Genomic DNA, 17,844 nt, shown 5'->3' with positions numbered 1-17,844 from the left:
GTGGGCGGAGCCACCCGCTGGCCGCGAGCCAGGCCACGCCTCCGCCGCCGGAGAGCCGTTCCTTCCCTCGGGCTGCAGAACACGCTCCGACCCGCCCGGATTAGCCACCGCTGCACGGAGGGACGGGGTGTGGGATTGGGTCGTGCTGGCACGCTGCTAGACTCCACCGAGCACACCTCATCACACTACTATAGACCAGCGTGGGGGCGGGGTCAACCTGGTGACCCCCGTGACCCATGACCTGTCCCTGTGTGTCGTACAGGAAGCTCAAGGTTTGCAGGTGGTGGTTGTGGCGTGGACAGTAAAGCCCTGTTCAAGAGTGCCCCCATAATGGCCGCCTTCAGGGCTTTCAGGGTGTTGACCTCTGCCCCAGGATCCGACACAGCAGGGCCCACGTGGTCCTGACAGGATGTCCCGTTGGGCTTAACAAGTCGTTTCACACAAGAGCTCCGTGAAATCAAGACTCTGTAGGGTCGGATCGTTTTCGTGACCTCAGCAGTTGCTCCACAGTATCGGGCAATTGAAGAGTTCCATCCACTTGATGGGACACTCCACCAGCTACATCACCTCCACCAGCTACATCACCTCCACCAGCTACATCACCTCCACGCAGGTGTTGTATGTCTGTCTGGTGGGTTCCCAGAACCTGGAAGCGCAGGAGCTGGCCAGGCGAGAAGATCTGGTGCGCTCACAGGTCCCGTCAGAATGATCCCCTAACACCATCCTGACGAGAGCAGTCTCCATTTAACACACGGCAGCGTGTCATTATCCACACGCCATGCTATCGTCTACACGTCTACACGCTATCATTAGCTAAACAAATCTGCAAACCGGTCGGTCCACTTGTCAAGAAGGTCTGATGTGATGTTTTACGTGAGTTACTCATGATGCACCTCAACCTTATAGGTAATGCCATCTGCTTCTAGATTGTAAAAAATTAAATGCCGAGGTGAAGCTTTCGGGCAGTGTTGGAGGGCAGGTGGAGGGGGCGTGGGGTCAGGTGGAGGGGGTGGGAGCGTGGGGTCAGGTGGAGGGAGCGTGGGGTCAGGTGGAGGGAGCGTGTGGTCAGGTGGGGGGGGCGTGTGGTCAGGTGGAGGGGGCGTGTGGTCAGGTGGGGGGGGGCGTGGGGTCAGGTGGAGGGGGCGTGTGGTCAGGTGTGGGGGGCGTGGGGTCAGTTGGAGGGGGTGTGAGGTCAGGTGGGAGGGGCGTGGGGTCAGTTGGAGGGGGCGTGGGGTCAGGTGGAAGGAAACCTCATAACTCCCCTGTGGACTGTATACAGCTGCAGTGTTTCGCATTCTGGTGTGGGAGGCAGGAGATGGCACTGTGGGTGGCGGTACAGTTCTGCAATGGCAAAAGTTGGTTCGTATTATTATTAATGAGGAATGCAAATCTCTTTAGTGCTTTCTATACACAGTGGCCAAGCACTTTACACAGACGGAAGAATTTAAATACTGGAGCGCATCACGTCCTGAGATCTTAACAGAACAGGGTTGGTATGTTGTTGTAGCTGCTGTTGTCTTTAACGCTAATGGTAGCACATTGTGACAACGACGACGATGATGATGATGTGTGTCCAGATAACCTCGGCGTAGTGGCCAATCACAGAGTCTTATCAGCCACTTTCTGGTGCATCTCCGCATGCCCCCGTGTGCAGAGAACTGTTATACTGCTGCATGACTCCAGGCCAATTTGGGCTGTGTATAAGCACTTGAGGTGTCTTCTCCCTCAGCTGCTGTGAACCTCAGTGTTTGGGTCGCACCACCAAGTACCTTTTCCCAGTGTTCCAACACAGGTTGGAATGATCTGAGCAGACGTGTCCCTGCGGGCGTAGTGGTCCTGCAGTTGTCAAGTGGATCGTGGCTTCTTCTGATCTGAATCTTTCTCTCACTTCATTGCAGTTTAACCTTCGTCTCATCTGTCAGTGTGGCTGTGCCAGAAGAACTAAGGATTCTTTAGCCGTTGAGCGCCGTGTCTCTCCTGGTCTCACTGTCACCAGATCCCTCTTGCTTCTTATCAACATTCCAGTCAACGTTTTTGGTTTTTATCGTGTCTTTTCCTTGATCAAAGTCGCTTTACTTGGAAATCAGTGAGAAGACTAAAATAAACTAGATGTATGTTCTTTTTCCTAATGAAAACCACCAAGCGACTCTGTGTAAAGGAAAGGTCTTTTCAGTTCACGTTTTCTGTTCTAGTCGATACATCTACTGATGATTTTCAAGTATGCTAATAGTTGCTATAAAGGTTTCCGTATGTTTTTTACTTTGACTGAGGTAATCTGTGAGGTTGCCTGAACATTTCAAACCCAGTTTAACACAATCATTCGACAACCAGGAAGGACTGACTCTTGTCTGCTGAGTCAGCATGGTTAGCCAGGCTGGCTCTAGCGTTGAAGAGGCTAATCCGAATTGCCCCGGGCTTTAAGGGGCTGACCCATCATCGCCGCTGAGGTTCTATCTGGGTGTCTCATTAGTGACCACGCCAGTCCTCGCTGTCCCAAGAAGGGCAGTTACCAAAGAGGGGAGTTGCATGGTACAGTTCTGACCCGTGGCTAAACCTGCGACGTAGCCTTACATAGCAGATGTTCTAGCTTCTGGTGCTTGGCGGCTTTGCTACGGTTCCAATTTCACCTCAGTTATTGTATGAAGACGAAGTGATTTCAAAAAAGGCTTAAAATCTAATTGAAACTCCGTTCAAACTTTAGATGGCAGCTGGTATGAGAGACTTGAATGGAGAAAAAAATGTCTATAGTCGTAAACCAAGTGCAATGAATCCCTGGACCTAAAGAAAACTAGGGAGTTTTTCCTTGCCACTGTTGCCCTTGGCTTGCTCACTGGGGGCTTGGACTCGGACACTTTTAAAGCTGCTTTGTGACGACAACTGTTGTAAAAAGCGCTATATAAATAAAATTAGATTGATTGATTGAAAACTGCAACTTGCATCTTCTCCACGGCGAGGTGCACAGATATGAAGATCTCCGTCTCTTTTGGGGAAACTAGCAGAAAACGAAACTGTAGGACTATGAGGCTGACATCGAGTGCTCAGAATCAAACTGCTGTGGAAAAGCATTCAAAGCCATCAAAACCCCAGGCCTTGTCTGCATGAGCAGGGGATCCCAAACTGACCTGAGATCAGTGCGGCAGTCGAGGTAAGTTGCCGGAGGGCGTTCAGTAGAAAGTGGAGGTGATTTTCACTCCGCGTCAGCCCTAGAGGCAAGATACGAGGCGGAAGAATGACGGCTGGGAATAAATGCGGTTGAGTCTGGCGTCAGAATGAAACACTTTCTCTTCTTACAGTCCTCCGCTGTCTTTTACAAGCGCCTTGGAAGCGCAGTTTATCGTTTATGGCTGCGGATTTTGTGACTGACGGGTTATTTTGATTTATTTATTTCTTTTGGATGATGATGGATTCAGACCTTAGAACAGGATCAAAAATTGAGTTCTATATAATAAAATTAAAAAATTCTTTTTCACAACATGTTATTAATATGATGTCTGAATTTTTATTCCACCCATGACATACTTTTCTTGATTAAATCCTGCACACACAAAAATTCCAGGCTATTTTGTTTAGAATTTATGTTTGCCATGACTCATTTCTTCCATAAACTGTTATTGTTACTATAAACTGCAATGGCTTACGTTCAACTACTTATTCTGCTAATTAACTAAAATCACTTTGATATTTTGCTTTATTTAATCTTTATTTACCAATTTGGTTTCACAAAACAATTTACTGATTTTGACACTTTAAACCTTTGTTAAATCTTGTTCACTAATGAGAGTGTCAACACAAATCTCGCATTTGTGTTCCCAAATATTATTACTGACAACTTACAGAGTTCAGGGTTCAACCTTAATGCTAATTACAACAACAAAGGAAAGAAAGACTTCAAACCAAAAGCTGAAAACTACAAAACTATAAAACCTACAGCCAGAACTTCACTGGTTTCCCAAATCTAGGGTATGGTTACTTCTAGCTGTAGAACATCTCAAACCTCAATTATCTCAAACCAGTACTACTCCAATAATAAGAACAGGAAACCTCTACATTTTTTCCCAAACGTGTTTAAGAATGACAAATGAACCGTTGTAATTGGTCGTTTTTAATCGGTAACACATGGAAAAGACAGATATGTTGTAATATTTCACGGATGCCATCTTGTGAAATTCTCAGTGCTTTCCCAGTGTGCAATCTCCATGGTAACTGTGTGTTATTCCAGCCGACCATCCTCGTGAGAACCGCTGTGTCTACGAGCGGAGGTCCCGTAAACCTTCCCTCTCGAGGGCCCGTTGGCTGGCCGGGGTCTGAGCCCTTGTGCTGTCAGCCGTCTGTGGTCCGCTTCCTAATGAGAGGCTTTGATGGGTCGTTAAATATGTGCAAGATTGTTAGGGCCTAGAAATGAGTCACGCCACCTTTGGACACGTTTGACATCTGAGGTGTCAGTGTCATACGTGTGAAAGGTCTCATCTGGAGTCCAAATACCTCCTTAGTAAAACCAACCTGACCAGTTTTGAATATTCACCTTCACCTCTGAACTTTTTTTTTTTTGGTCCTCTGCTTTAAATTGACATGTCACCACCTCCTCGTCTCCACCCGTCCCCCCACCCGTCCCCCTGTCTGGGTGATGGAGTGATCAGAGGAGAAGGGGCAGGGCAGCCAGACAGCTGGAGCTCTGGAAAGCTAGCGTGCCTTTAATGTGACCACCCTAACACGCTTCCTTCTGCAACCCCCACCCTCTCTCTCTCTCTCCCTCCCTCTCTCCCTCTCTCACACACCCCCACCCCCATAACCAAATTCCTCCCCCCTTGAGGCAGAGAAAGAGCCTGAGTCATGCCTTCCTCCAGGCACACAGTTTCGGGGGCTGCGGAGGTGCGTTCGGGCCACTGTCGCGTTTGTGTGAGCTCGCCGCTGGTCGTCCGCGCCTCTCTGTGCTGGACCCCAGCGCGCACGAGTGGGACGTGAGGTCCAGGTTACCTTCTGGATTCTGCGATGCCATGCGAAGAAGCGGTCAGTGGCAGAGGTGGTGCCACAGGAAGCAGAATGAGCCTCGTCTTGTTGTGAAAGGTTTCAGACTTCGGACTTCAAAGCTAACCTTTCGTGGGGGACGTGGGTGGGGGTTGGGGACTGAAACAAGCCTTTACTTGAAACTGTCCGGAACCTTCCGTAAAATGAATGTTCAAACAGGCGTCTCTCTCTTTCTCTCTCTCTCTCTCTCTCTCTCTCTCTCTCTCTCTCTCTCTCTCTCTCTCTCTCTCTCTCTTTCTTTTTCCTTCTAAATAAAACAAAAAATGTGTCTGTCTAGCCTTTGAGCTGCTAAGGAAACAAATAGCGGGAGAAAAGTTGGCCGTGTATGTGTATGACTGTGTGTGTGAGAGGTGTGTGTGTGCGTGTGTGTGAGGGTGAGAGAGGGAGGGAGAGAGAGAGAGAGAGAGAGAGCCTGAGTGTGTGTGGGAATGATTACATCAGCCCGAGCTAGTCCTGTGATTGGTTAGGGAAGTGTGGTTTGATTCGCTGCCTAGAAGCCTGTAACCCTTTGTGACGGAAAGAGAGAAGTTGGCTGGGGAGCTCGAAACAGTGCCATCTGCCTCCTCTGTCCCGCACCAGAGCCAGACAGAGGGGGACGGGACACAGTGTGACAGGTACGGCGCAGTGAGCCCCTGACAGCCAAGCATCTGTACTGGGTTTTTTTTTTTTCTTTTTTTTTCTTCTTTTTTTCTTCTTTTTTTCTGCCATTTTTTGTCCTCCGCCACTCTTCTCTTCTGCCGGAGTTGCGGACGGCGTCGGGAAGCAGCTCGCCGCGCGGGGAAGAGGCAGGCTGCTGGCAAAAATGCCTTCATGCTCTCACGCTTGTTGCCTGCCAAGCCCTGGGGAGGTAAGACGCCCCCTGGGGGGGGGGGGGGGGCAGGAGAGGGCCCGACGCCCTCAGGGCAGCATCAGGATCGGGGGAAGCCAGGGCCACGAAAGTTTGCCTCCTCCGCTGATGAGGCGGTCACATCCGGAGGATTGGAGAGGTTTATGAGAGCCGGGGATCGTGGGAAATGTTCAGGAGAAGAAGGGGCGAGTGTGGGTGGGTGGGGGGGGGGGGGTATGAGGGGTGCAAGGAATCCAGTGTAGCGAGAGGGGCAAGAGAATGTTCTGGAAAGGCTGGCGTGACTGAGTTGAGGGTTCAGTGCGTGGACGGCAGTCGGGAAGCCGGATCTCCGACTGACTTCATCCTTATTTTTTATTCTAATTTTTTGCAGACTGGATTTTAAAAAGATAAAATCTAGGAGTGAAATATAGGACACTCGAGTGTACGTGCCGTTATCACGCTGAGCCCGTTCAGAACATGAAGCCACGTCTCCTGCTTCGAGTTTTAATTCTGGGAGAAGAGTTTGGCGAAGAAGCAGGCGTCTTTAAGCATTCCTCATATGTGGCGCGTCTGTGTGCCGTTACCCTGCGCACGCGACGGTGACCTGTGACGCAGTTTAAAAACAACAACGGCCTGCTTCGGCCCTCCGCAGGAGACGGGCCGGCGTGGACGGGTCTCTCAGCGTCTGTGTGCGTCTTTTCCCGCTGCAGATCGTTAAGGTGTTCAGCGAGGATGGCACGGGCAAAATGGTGGAGATTCCAGCAGACATGATGGCACGTGACCTCTGCCAGCTCCTGGTCTACAAGAGCCACTGCGTGGACGACAACAGCTGGACTTTAGTAGAGCACCACCCAGCCGTGGGACTAGGTAGGTGACCGCCCTACGGGGGGGATGGAGGGGGACACAAGCAGACGTGGGGAGAGAGAGGAGACGGACTGGGTGGCAGTTGAGGGGTAGGGGGACACTCTGGTCCGGATGGGGGTGGAGATGGTCAGATTGACCAACACGGGGCAAATACGCGGGGGTTAAGGGAATAGACAGTTTCCGAGGGTGGATGGTCTCTAGTGTTCTCAGGGCAGAAGTCCCTGAAGCCCCTCGTTAGGGTGGAGGAGGGGTGGGGGTGATGGGTGGAGGGGGGGTGGTTGCATGTCGTGGCAGGAAAACCCCGGTATGTCTGTCCGGTCACGTCTGTCTGCCACATGTGATTGATTAATAGCGTCAGAAAAATACCCCCTTCAACCCCCCTGGGGTAAACTATTGTTGCCACAGGGATGTGATGCGGGCGTTCCTGCCCCTCCATGGCGACGAGCTCTAGTGCATGTTTCAGCCATGTGAGGTAACGTCACGTGACCCGTGCCACGCAGAAACGTTTCAGCAACGTGACCAGCTCCCAATTCTGCCAGTGCAAACAGAGACCGGAGGTGAGGGGGGAAATAACTTTTCTTCTCTCATTCTTTGACCATCTTCTCACATTTTTCAGGATAACACACACAGTAAAAAATGGTAGTGCCCCCTTATCAACTTCAGAGACATCTGGGAAACTGAACTATTATTTTATTACTTTATTATTTTCACCATTAAACTGCATTCTGTTTAGTGGCTTTTTAAATAATATCCTGTATTTCAGTACAGCTGCGTAAGCCCTGCTCCCCGGTCCCGCCCCCGGTCCCGCCCCCCGGGGGGGGGGGGGGGGGGGGGGGTGTTGTAAGGCCAGGAGTTGGCAGGCAGGAAGGAGGAAGCATTCCTCAACCCTGGAACATCCGGCCAGTACGGGAACACCAGCCAAGGGTGTTCCCGGTCAGGGCCAGCCGAAGTTTCACGCGCTTCAGACAGAGACGTGCAGGGGGTGGGCGGGCCGAGGGGGCAGGTTGAGGGCCAGGGGGCGTGGTCTTTGTCTCCAGACAAACTCTCTTCATTACGCAAGCGGAGTGTTTATTTTTAATTTGTCTGGAGGCAGAGTTGTGTTGGGGGCGGGGTGAACAGACGATGATGTAATGCCGGATGCAAATGTCCAAAGCTTTTGTGCATAAATATGCATTTTCTAGCGTATTCAGTGGGTTCTGCTGAGGAGCGTGGACACAGCAGCCGGGTCTAACGCTGCCCTCGCCGTTCTGTCCACAGAGAGGACCTTAGAAGACCATGAAGTGGTGGCCCACGTGCAGGCGTCCATGACCAGCGAGAGCAAGTTTCTCTTCAGAAAGAACTACGCCAAATACGAATTCTTCAAAAATCCTCTGGTATGTTTATCTGTGTTTATCACGGCTTGATTCTGTGATTTCAGAAGGATCAGAGTGTGTGTCCTGTTTCTTTATTTTAGCACGCATAGAGGTAGATGGACTGGTATTTTGTGGAGGGGTGTGTGTGTGTGTGTGTGTGTGTGTGTGTGTGTGTGTGTGTGTGTGTGTGTGTGTGCGCGCGTGTGTGTGTGTGTACTCGTGTAAATGTTCCTTCTTGGGACACAAAGCTATCCAGAAACGGGCTTCCAGTTTGAGCGCTGCTGTCGGTGCTGTTGGTGCTCCTCTAAGCGTGAGCTCCTAGTGAGGACTCAGTCTCACTTCTGGCCTCCACCTCCTGTGCACCTCCACCAAACACACAAAGCTGAGGGTGCCGTCACCCTCAAACTGTCTCCTGTTATGGCTTACGATGCCGTACGTTGGAATACATGCTGTGTAATAAGCAGGGGTCTAGTGTGCTGCTATACGCTGTGTGCTGGTCTGGTGTGCACACTGCTCTGGTGTGAGATGTATTCTAAAGGAGTGGCAGGGTATGAATCTTCGTGCACACCCGTTGTCGTTGAGTGTCGTTCTGCAGAGGGAAGAGTGGTCGCGTTGCACTTTCAGAAGTTCACTTAGCAGTTCGTTTGCTTCAGCGCAACGGATGAAAGTACGAGAACGAACTCCGATTCTCCCGTGTGTGTCACTGCGGCGAAAGTGCCTGTAGCAGCGTGGTCGTCTACACCGCCTCCCTCCACCTCCTCCCTGCACCTCCTCCCTGCACCTCCTCCCTCCACCTCCTCCCTGCACCTCCTTCCTCCATCTCCTCCCTGCACCTCCTCCCTGCACCTCCTCCCTCCACCTCCTCCCTCCACCTCCTCCCTCCACCGCTACAGCAGCTGTCTGCTGTGGGCTTGGATCCCAGCACATCTGAGGGCTCCGTCAGTGCCCACTGGTCATACTGGCTTGGGCATTATGGGAGGTGCAGATGTCCAGGACGTGAATGTAGAACACACTCCTCTGATTCAGAGAAAAGGACGTACAGGTTTACATCCTTGACCCCAACGTTGTTAGGAGACTCCTGGTCATTCTGGAACTGGTCACGTTCCTGTATTTGGCATGTCGACAATTTTGCAGAAAAACCTCTCCTGATTCAACCTGAGTGGAGGCTCTTTATCAAACTCTTTGAAGTCGATTCTATTCATTTGAGCTTTATAAATATATTTATATTTGAATTTTGAATTCTGTTTATTGCTATATGTCTCTGTATTACCGAATCTGTAGTACTATATTAATTATATTAAAAATAATAATTAGTAATAAAGGTAGAGTAACAGTAAGCCATGCGGAGTGCTTGGTCTCCTCTGAGTCCATCAGCTGAACAATCCCTGTGTTCCTCCAACAGAACTTCTTCCCGGAGCAGATGGTGGCGTGGTGTCAGGAGAGCAACAGCTCCATCCCACCATCCCACCTCCTGCAGGTAGGCCACGGCTCCACCTGCTGCCACTCCCCCCCCCCCCGCTCGCTCGGTCTCATGGATGTTCTCGCGTTCCTCTCCTTCTCCACCCTCCAGAGCTTCTTAAATTCCAGCAGCTGTCCTGAGATCCAGGGTCACTTGTACGTCAAGGAGAGTGGCAGGAAAGCCTGGAAGAAGCTGCATGTGTTCTTGAGACGTTCGGGATTGTACGTCTCAACCAAAGGAACGTCAAAGGTGCGCTGGTTGTTTCCTAGCATGCATGTTGGTCCAGAGATCTCCTGGGAGCTCTGACTATTGAACTCCCTGCCCATGACCCACATCTCCTCGGTTAAAGTTTGCTGTCTCAACCTGTACGGCGACAGTCAAAGTTTCCCATTTTCACACGTCTGCCTATGTATATTCTCAGCCCCAGGCTGCCATGTTTTGATTTCTTCCCATTTCATCTTAAAACGACCTGAGCTGTCGTCTGATCTCCTGCAGGAGCCAAGGCACTTACAGCTACTAGCAGACCTGGAAGACAGCAATATCTTCACCGTGATAGCAGGCAGGAGGATCCTGAACGCACCCACAGACTACGGATTCTGCATCAAGGTAAGATTAGTCAGAGCCGTGTGCTCGGAGGGCCGTTCTGGGGCGTACGCCCAGAGGCGCTTGGCCTCAGCCTCGACTGTTTCTGGGAGTTATTTTAGGAAAAACAATAAAAACAATGGCTTGGTTCAACGTGGCTTTAAAGGTTTTTAAAGAGGTGCCACCAGACATCACCAGATGCCTCCAGACGCCTCCTCCCTGGAGACAGGCTGCCGTGGGGTTTCTCTTTTCCCCAGGCCCACCAATTTTCACTTTCTTTTTCTTGTTTCGTACTTTTCATGTGTGCTTTGTCTTTTCTTTCTATCTTTCTTGCGTTCTCGTACATGTACGAGCATGTTTGCTCAAACACGCACACACGGCAATGTTGTTTTTTTTTTTATCACAGACACCTTTCTTTACTTAGTTGTAACTCGCTGATGTTGTAGTGTGTCTTGAGTAGACAAAGAGCTCTGCACTGGGATACCTTGCACAACCGGAGTTTATCTGAATTATAAACCACCTGGTTTGGATTGATGGGATTCCCATGGGACAAGGAATTTCTGGAATATATATACTATATACTGTTATATACTATGCTTGATTTTTCCTTTCTTATTTAACAAAGATGTTTTTCTGTTCATTATGGTCATGGAAATTCAACATTTTAGTCAGAGAAAGGCAGGCATTTTGAAGTGAAGCACTAATAATTTGTAATTTACTTGGCTAAGCTGGACATAAACAGATTCGGCTTGTCTAGGGATGTTTTGTTAGCATGTAGGCTAACAATCTGAGGTAATCTTGGTTCATGTGGCTGTTGGAGGCAGCGTAAGACTTGCGGGCGTGACCGCTAACGCGCATCTTCATCGTTCTCCTCAGCCAACTAGGGGGCGAAGTGAACAGAAGGAACTCCGAATGTTCTGTGCAGAGGATGAGCAGATACGAACATGCTGGATGACCGCTTTCAGGCTCTTCAAGGTGACCCAAGCCACACCCCCAAATCCACCCACACACCCTCAGCTCCACCCACACATGCAGAAGTCACACCCACACACCTTCCCCCAGGAAGTCCGGACCATGGTTTCAAGAGTTCCCACTTTGGAGTTATTAAAACAATAACACAACCGAAATCACAGAGAAATATCTGGTAAAATATTTTGGTGTGCCCAGCCTCCACTGTCCATGAATTGCTTCTCAATTGTTTCTCGGCAGTATGGGATTCTCCTTTACCAGAACTACAAGGTGCCCCAGCAGAGGACGGCTTTGCTCTCTCATTTCTCAGCACCAGTGGTGAGATCCCTCTTCTCGCTGTCTCCATCTTCTGTCTTTCTCTTCTTCCTCTTTCTGTTCATCTCTCTGTGAACACGGAGGCTTCATGTCTGAGTGCGGCTTTGGCATTTCGCCAGCCAGAGGCTAGTCTGCAGGTCCTCAGACATGTTGCATTGTGGGACGGTGTGTTTTATTTCTGTGTGTCCAATATGGGGATGAAAGATTCTAAAATGCCAATTACACTTTATCACCAATGTGTGGTCCTCGTAGTTCAGGACGCCACGGTAACGATGCCGCTGTATCCATGGCCTTCATCTCCATCTGTCCTCTGTCCACAGAGGAGTGTGTCGGAGAACTCTCTGGTCGCCATGGATTTCTCAGGGAGGATAGGCAGGGTGATCGACAACCCCATTGAGGCCCAGAGTGCCGCCCTGGAGGAGGGTCACGCCTGGAGGGTGAGTGCTCATGACCTACACGTCCCTCCCACTGGCCACTCCTCACCTACACGCCCCTCCTACTGGCCACTCCTCACCTACACGCTCCTCCCACTGGCCACTCCTCACCTACACGTCCCTCCCACTGGCCACTCCTCACCTACACGCCCCTCCCACTGGCCACTCTTCACCTACACGCCCCTCCCACTGGCCACTCCTCACCTACACGCTCCTCCCACTGGCCACTCCTCACCTACACGCCCCTCCCACTGGCCACTCCTCACCTACACGCCCCTCCCACTGGCCACTCCTCACCTACACGCCCCTCCCACTGGCCACTCCTCACCTACACGCCCCTCCCACTGGCCACTCCTCACCTACACGCCCCTCCCACTGGCCACTCCTCACCTACACGCCCCTCCCACTGGCCACTCCTCACCTACACGCCCCTCCCACTGGCCACTCCTCACCTACACGCCCCTCCCACTGGCCACTCCTCACCTACAATCCCCTGCCACTGACCACTCCTCATCTACACGCCCCTCCCACTGGCCAATCATAACCTCGACTGCCTCACTGGAGTACACCTGCTCTCAGTGGGTCACTGTAAAAAAAGAAAAAAAAATTGATTAAACATTTAAGATCACAAAAATCCATAGACTTTTTGTTTCAGTTGTACAAATGATTCAGTGCTCATGTGCACACAAGCCACTGTAAAGTTAACCGTAAAGTGAACTGTAAAGGTAACGTTTGTTTTTCTCTGATGGCAGAAGAGAAGCCAACGCATGAACAGTCTGGGCAGTCCTAGCCCCTTGCACACTTCGTCGTTAAGCACAGGTACAGCACAGGTCCGAGACAGCGAGGACCCACGTGTCATTCCCGCCATCCTACTTATCTTTATTTTGCACCTTGGGGCCGGGCCTTTCATTGAAGGTTTTTCTTTTGTATGTCCTTTTCACGGCGCAGTCATTCACAAAACCCAGCTTTGGTTTCATGGCCGGATCACGCGGGAGGAATCGCACAGGGTGATCCACCAGCAGGGACAAGTGGACGGGTACAGAACAGCTTCGGCTGCTCTCCAGTATCAAACCTACGAGAAAAGACAAATCGTGTTACCGTAATAATGAATATCCTCTGAACGCTTACTGTGTCGGTTGTGTCCTTGTGTGTGACCTGGTGCTTCTGTCTGTGTGGCAGGTTGTTTCTACTGAGGGACAGTCAGAGTAACCCCAAGGCCTTCGTGCTCACACTGTGTCACCACCAGAAAATCAAACACTTTCAGATTTTACCGGTAAGCTTACACTACGTCCCCTCGTTGCCATGAAACCACCATAAAACCCGCGTTTGATTGGCTGATCGCTGGACTGATCTTTTGTCTGCTGTGGCAACCCCAGTGTGAAGAGGATGGCCACATGTTCTTCAGCCTCGATGACGGTGCCACCAAGTTCACAGACCTGATCCAGCTGGTGGAGTTCTACCAGCTCAACCGAGGAGTCCTGCCTTGCAAGCTCAAACACCCCTGCACCACTGTGGCCTTATGATCTCCAGACGCAGCTTCTCCTCGAGACGAGCTGTCCGCTCTTGGAGATCCAGCTAACACTTCATGCTATTTAGTCCCGTGCGGAGCTGGGGAGGGGGCGGGGCTTCCACAAACAGGTGAACAGGTACACCGTGTGTGTGTGGGGTGTGGGGGGGGGGGGGGGTGGGAGGAACCTCTGTGCTTTGGAAACAACTGCAAACAGGACGACGGTGTAGCTACTGAAAAAAAAAGCTCACAGCTTGGTCACCAAAACGCCTTCACCCACTGTTAAACTCTTATGCGGTCAGTACACATACGTAGGTTCTTTCTGGGGCTCTTTACTATTGTAGGAGGTCCTGGGTCAGTTACCCTATTTAAGATAATCGTAAGATCTGTTGTTTGGAAGAGAAGAATCCTCCACCTCTTCCAGCACTCATGGTTTGCCTCACCACCAGTTTCCTATGGCACCTGTTTTTGTTTGTTTGTTTTGTTTTGCTTTGACTCCATGTTAATAGGAAGGCAGTTTGCCTCAGCCAATGCCCAAATGATCCTTCAATGTTTTGTGCCATATTGAGAAGTTATCTAGAGCTCCCTCTACTGGATGCTTGGAGGAAATACCTTCTGCGAAATCAATACAGGGATATAAGTTGGCATCACTACCACCACCATTAGGAAGGACACATTGATGACGAAGCAGAGCTCAGTGGAAAAGAAGACCGCACCCTAAACACCCCACCCACCCCACAGGGGCAACCTCCAGGGATCTCATTACAGACGGGCACTGTCTGTTAGGGGCTAGACTAAAAGACAGGAATCTCCTGAACTGCTGCCAACCTCGGGGGGTTTTGACCCGTCTGGGTGACTGTTTCTTTTTATTTTCTTCCCCCCCCACCTCTTCGTGTCTTGACAGATTAGTAGCGCAAGTAGTGAAGTTGAACTACACACCCTTCCACAGTGCCCACAGCTTCTGTTTTCCTATTCTGCCTCGTTCAGTGGTAGCAGAGAACAGAAATAGATTTTTAGAGATCTTTTTTTTTATTTTATTTTTTTTACAACTTTTATTGAAGAGCCATCTTTTTAGTGATTGCCTTTAACATATTAAGCTAGATAAGGGAAACCTAGCCCTGGTGTCTACAAGCTCACCCGAGTGACCATTACTACAGGTAAAATGCAAAGGATGCAATCAGTTTTAAGAATTGTTTCCATGAGTCTATTTATTTATCTGAATTGAATGTTTACTTGAAATGTAGTGAATTTCTCAGCGCTGTTTAGTACTGTTTTCCCTTTTTTAATGAATTTGATGAGCCTTGTGTGTTTTATTTCATTTTATTAAAGAATTTGTTTTTTGTTTTAATACAGCATACATCATAACCTTTCTTGTTTCCCATCTACTGTAGTGTTTTATTCTTATGCTGAATTTGTCTTCATTATCGTTACATTCACAAATTTCTGTCTAATAATTCATCTAAAGTGCCGTAACAGATGATGGCCCCTTGAAGACGATTTTATTGTCTTTTTCATTCAGGCGAACAAAAAAGCGCTTTGTTATTCTTATGAATTGGAGGTGGTTTGTGCAGGTGGTCCGAATATTCCACTAAAACGACTGAGATTCGGACTCGATTCGATTAACAGCGGAACCAAACGAGAGGGGGACAGGGACAGGAGACAGGGGCCCGGTTTTGTCTAGCCTGTTTGGGGGAAGGTGCAGGATGTTCTCTGGGGTCCCTCTCCACCGGTCGGTAAACCAAACGACGTCATCTTTCCTTCAGCAGAAAGACAAACGAACTGTGGGTTTTCATTCTTTTTATTCGCACTTTGTGGGGCATTTGACACCAGAAGCTGCGTGACAGCCGTGGTTAATAAGCACTCAGCCTACTTCAGTCGCCCAGGTCGCATATGTCCAGGGAGAAGCAGCAATATTACTTCGACAAACAGCCACTACGCCCGTTCTCCTCAACACCACCATCTGTCTTTTCTCTAGATCATGGATTCAACTGGCATTTGAAGTAACTGTTTACATTAGCCAGTGGTCGGATTAGTGCTTTTCCACTCAGAAAAGTCCGTTTCTGTTATTATCCTGCATCTAACCCGGTCACTCCTTAAACTGGGCCATACACACTCGTACCTTCTCCTTACGATGCAGGAGCTTGTTCCGATCATAGACATGTTTGTAAAGTTGGTTTGATTTGGGATTGTTTGAGCTCTTAGACTAGTTGGACTCTGGTTACGGGGTGAGTTGGACATCTTGTCAAAGGTATTGATAATTCCCAAGTAAGAGCATTTGGCAACTGATATGTGCTCCGCTACAGTTGCATGCCGTAGATGTTTTTGTTCTTTAAAAACTTTGTGATCTGTATTAGAAGACTCATATTATTCAGAATGACCTCGAATTCCAGATGAATTCAGTATTTGTTTCAAATTTAGCTTTATCGCGTAATGCAACTCAGTAACAAATACATACAGCTATATAAACAGCCTATAGATGTCACACTGTATTTTAAGTTTTCAATCACGATGTTTGACCTTTTTTATTCATAATGGCTTACAAAATGAAGAAACTTGACTTGCTTTTTTATTTAGTAGAGTTAATATTGTTTTTAAATATCTTGTCATGATAAATGACCTTAAAAACTGCTTAAGTTTCAGTTAAGCTGGTCAAAAACTGGAGTCCAGGGAGAACAAGAGGGGTCAAAGGTCACTTTTAAGCTAAACGGATGTTTTGGTTTTTGTTAGTCACTGAATTTGCTTATGATGAAAATGCTAATGAACTCATGGATAATCATTACAGTGTTTTGTTTTTTGTTTGTTTGTTTTTTTCTTTTCTTCATGAATCAAAAGCTACACTTAAAGGAACTGTGTCGACGTGAGTGACGTATGCAGGTGTGATGTATCAAGTGTACTTTATCAGCCACGTCCTGACGCAGATTCGTGGACATGACATCACTTATTAGCTACTTTAGCTGCGATATAACAGTGCAAAAGAAAACTCAAAAACTAAAGCAAAGTTTTGGACACCAAAAGCACATATTGGCTGATCAAATACATTTGAAAGGAAGAAAACGACATTCTTTTCTTAGTTTTCTTTTTAGTTCTTTGCCTACTGTCCTGATGTTCAGATGAGCTGGTAACATGATGTGTGTGAACCATTGAGGGTATATCAACGAATGAAATAAATGTCAGTTTTTATATTTTAGAGAAATGAATGTAAATGGGTAGCTCAGGGTTGTCATGGAGTTCAGTGAGACCCAGTCACTTGAACCGCCAGCATCTCTACAACTTCCTCTTTTTCCTTTGACAACTTGTGGTGTTTTCATTGAGTTTCAGGATATACCAAACACTTCTTCACTCATTTTAGATAGATTATATCATAACATTCTACGGTGTACTGAAACGTATTGAGTCTTTTTGGTATTTTAGCCCCATTTATGTCTTGAAGGCTAAAGTCTAGCAGGTGCTTCGGACCCGCCCAAGATGCTGTACCCATCAAGCCTCTGACCTAGATGTTTGGACATGTCAGATTTGAACTCTAGAGCCACTTTCAACCTTCTGTATGCTAATTAATGCAGTTATAAGGAAAGGTGTGGCTGTTCCTAGATTAGCAGTCATTTTCTGAGACACTTCATTAGCCTATGAAGATTATCATAAGAGCAAGTAGGGGTAACTTTGGCTATGTTTTTGTGACTGAGGTCACAATGCCCAGCACAGAGCACTGGGTATTGTTGAGGTCACAATCCCCAGAGGAGAAAACACTGGGTATTGTTGAGGTCACAATCCCCAGAGGAGAACACTGGGTATTGGTGAGGTCACAATGCCCAGCAGAGAACACTGGGTACTGGGGAGGACACAATACCCAGCAAAGAGCAGAGGGGTGTAGTGAGGCTTAGTCCCCTTCTCTCTCAGAAACGACCAGAAGCAGCCCCACCCCCCAGCCCAACACACAGACCTTTCCTCTAGTGATGACAATTCATTCACTTTGCATCTCCTGAGAGTGACTGTAAATATAAATATATATGAAAATATGTCTTTCAGGGAATGCAAAAGCAGAGGAAAAAGACGTTTTCTCTTTCAGAGATTCTTTATTGATGTGCTTTGCTTGGTTCTGTAAATAGCTGAATGGCTTACAAATCCCAATTGTAACCTTTTCAGGTATTTTTGTACAGACAAGGGACTGCTATATTCTGTTTATTGTAATTAGAATAAAACATTAATACATTGCTATAACTAAGGCTGTGATGGTGTCATCTTCACATTTGTCTATGCCCCACCACAACACAGGCCCTTTTTCTAGTGACCATAACACCTACACACACACGCACACACACACAGACACACACTGAGTGATCATTTCATTATGCACACCTAATCCATAACTACCTATTAGGCCTCCATAAATTGAAATCCACCTATACTGGAACCACTATTGTAATCTGAATTCAAGAAACTGTCCTATATACTATATACCTAAATTAGCTATTGGCCTTGAGTGACGTATGTTTGACCAAAGGAAAAGTGATAGT

The 17,844-nt window shown here is 48.4% G+C and overlaps 1 protein-coding gene and 1 long non-coding RNA gene across 7 annotated transcripts in view; both read left to right on the top strand.

The window, feature by feature from the left end:
- Window positions 1-13,486, top strand: part of grb10b (growth factor receptor-bound protein 10b) — a 43,004-nt gene extending 29,518 nt beyond the window's left edge. For all 6 annotated transcript variants that reach the window (XM_076970414.1, XM_076970411.1, XM_076970416.1 and 3 more), the window contains 12 exons: window positions 6,562-6,718; window positions 7,973-8,088; window positions 9,470-9,544; window positions 9,638-9,775; window positions 10,022-10,132; window positions 10,985-11,083; window positions 11,318-11,395; window positions 11,713-11,829; window positions 12,579-12,645; window positions 12,775-12,862; window positions 13,006-13,099; window positions 13,203-13,486. In XM_076970414.1, coding sequence (XP_076826529.1) covers window positions 6,562-6,718; window positions 7,973-8,088; window positions 9,470-9,544; window positions 9,638-9,775; window positions 10,022-10,132; window positions 10,985-11,083; window positions 11,318-11,395; window positions 11,713-11,829; window positions 12,579-12,645; window positions 12,775-12,862; window positions 13,006-13,099; window positions 13,203-13,349 — 1,287 coding nt within the window. In that variant the 3' untranslated portion in view covers window positions 13,350-13,486. The remainder of the gene's footprint in view (window positions 1-6,561; window positions 6,719-7,972; window positions 8,089-9,469; window positions 9,545-9,637; window positions 9,776-10,021; window positions 10,133-10,984; window positions 11,084-11,317; window positions 11,396-11,712; window positions 11,830-12,578; window positions 12,646-12,774; window positions 12,863-13,005; window positions 13,100-13,202) is intronic.
- A 25-nt stretch (window positions 13,487-13,511) lies between these two features.
- LOC143473428 (uncharacterized) lies at window positions 13,512-17,552 on the top strand. Its single transcript, XR_013120528.1, has 2 exons — window positions 13,512-17,051; window positions 17,130-17,552. It is a non-coding gene; the product is annotated as an uncharacterized LOC143473428 (long non-coding RNA).
- Window positions 17,553-17,844: the final 292 nt, after the last annotated feature.

The sequence above is a fragment of the Brachyhypopomus gauderio genome, chromosome 13, assembly GCF_052324685.1.
Source record: "Brachyhypopomus gauderio isolate BG-103 chromosome 13, BGAUD_0.2, whole genome shotgun sequence".
NCBI lineage: Eukaryota > Metazoa > Chordata > Actinopteri > Gymnotiformes > Hypopomidae > Brachyhypopomus > Brachyhypopomus gauderio.
The sequence above is the reverse complement of the archived record's forward strand: the minus strand, read 5'-3'. Positions and strand labels throughout refer to the sequence as shown.